The 1475-nt window shown below is 31.7% G+C and overlaps 1 protein-coding gene across 4 annotated transcripts in view; it reads left to right on the top strand.

Annotated features, from left to right (window-relative positions):
• Positions 1–72: 72 nt before the first annotated feature.
• The window catches only part of LOC109546342 (cytosolic carboxypeptidase-like protein 5), a 9659-nt gene continuing 8256 nt past the window's right edge, over positions 73–1475 (top strand). For 2 of the 4 annotated variants that reach the window (XM_048661322.1, XM_048661323.1), the window contains exon 1: positions 73–662. In XM_048661322.1, coding sequence (XP_048517279.1) covers positions 569–662 — 94 coding nt within the window. In that variant the 5' untranslated portion in view covers positions 73–568. The remainder of the gene's footprint in view (positions 663–1475) is intronic. The other 2 variants (XM_048661320.1, XM_048661321.1) reach the window with 2 other exon arrangements.

Genomic DNA, 1475 nt, shown 5'->3' with positions numbered 1-1475 from the left:
CCCAAAGAAGAAGAAGAAGAACAACGCGCCTCTTGCATTTGTTTACGGAACTAATTTTGTGGTCAAGGCTACCCATTGAGTTGTCAAGGGGGTGTCTATGAGATTGTCGTGAAATTGGATGACATGAGCGGAGGTAACAAGAAAATGATCTGTTTGTGAAACAAAGTTTTCTTACTTAATGCAACAGGTTTGTTATAGTTAAATTAGTGACTTTAAAATCGTGGATTTCATTATTGACACGGCTGTATATGTGGGCAATGTCCACATCTAAAGCAATATCTGCTTTCCAAATTTGTACATAAAAATCAGCTGATTGGTGTCAGATATTTATTTTGGGTTTTTCAAAATAGTATTTAGCATTTTGAAAAACCACCATCTAACATGGCTTGACTACATGCATTTAACATTTTCCCACTAGTTACACGCCTAAAGGTTTCTAGGTCACATCCTTTCTACTGACTGTTCCCTAGGATTGACAGACACAAAAGACTTTGCTTTTTAGGATATTTCTACATTCGTTATTTCATTATCTTTAATGTTCCAATAATTCAAAGGATATTTTAGCGCAATGGACGGTATACAATGTTCCCAATTTACCTTTTACAATGATTTTGATTCTGCAAACCTGTCAAGGGTTGAGTTCGTTTCACATAGTGAGTCTGGTAAGTTTTAATATTTATTTATGTTGTTCTAGGATTAGCAGCATTATTATGCGAACGTTTGCTTTACAGGTCCAATGTTTACACTGGATACTCTTAAGAGAACAAATAAGGAATCGAAAAATAATATGATTTTGCTTATACAATGTGTCTACTTACGTTGACAACGTATGAAAAACTTTTATTATAAATTTTTCTAAAAAAAGTAAATACAATCATCAAATAATACATTTTTTGAGTCTACTTTTATGTGTCGCCAATTGATACGTGGTTTGTTAGAAAATATGAAGTTTGCTTAAGAGTAAAGTACTTTTATTTTTACAATATGGAAAATTGTTAATAAAAAAGTTGATCAGAACTTCAATTCAAATATGCAATTACTTCCTGCCCCGTACAGAAAATTTTGTTTACATCAAAGTCTAATTTGTTTAATCATTTCTTTGCGCTATGCCATAGTGAACATACGTTTCAACACTTATACTCAGTTGAGTCCGGATATAACGAACTTGAAAAATGAACTAAAACTGCGAATAATAATACAAAAACACGTGGTGTATTTTATTTCGTTATTTTTACATAGAGTAGTAAAAGTCAGTAGGTATGACTAAAAAGGACACAAAAAGATTAACAAAATTCAATTTGAAATCTACTTCATAAAGTCTGTAATTTTTGTTTGTACATTTCTGTTGCAAAAATAGATGTTATTTATGTAATTTTCAAGATCACAAAACGACTCCCATCTATGATTAGGAACTTGGCGTGATTGTAGAAAATTCCGAGTTTCTGACACGTTTTTTATCATTTCAGAAATGGTTG

The sequence above is a fragment of the Dendroctonus ponderosae genome, unplaced genomic scaffold (assembly GCF_020466585.1).
Source record: "Dendroctonus ponderosae isolate FM_Combo_2020 unplaced genomic scaffold, Dpon_F_20191213v2 Dpon_F_20191213_1, whole genome shotgun sequence".
In the NCBI taxonomy this organism is placed as follows: Eukaryota; Metazoa; Arthropoda; class Insecta; order Coleoptera; family Curculionidae; genus Dendroctonus; species Dendroctonus ponderosae.
This window is presented reverse-complemented; position numbering and strand designations above follow the sequence as displayed.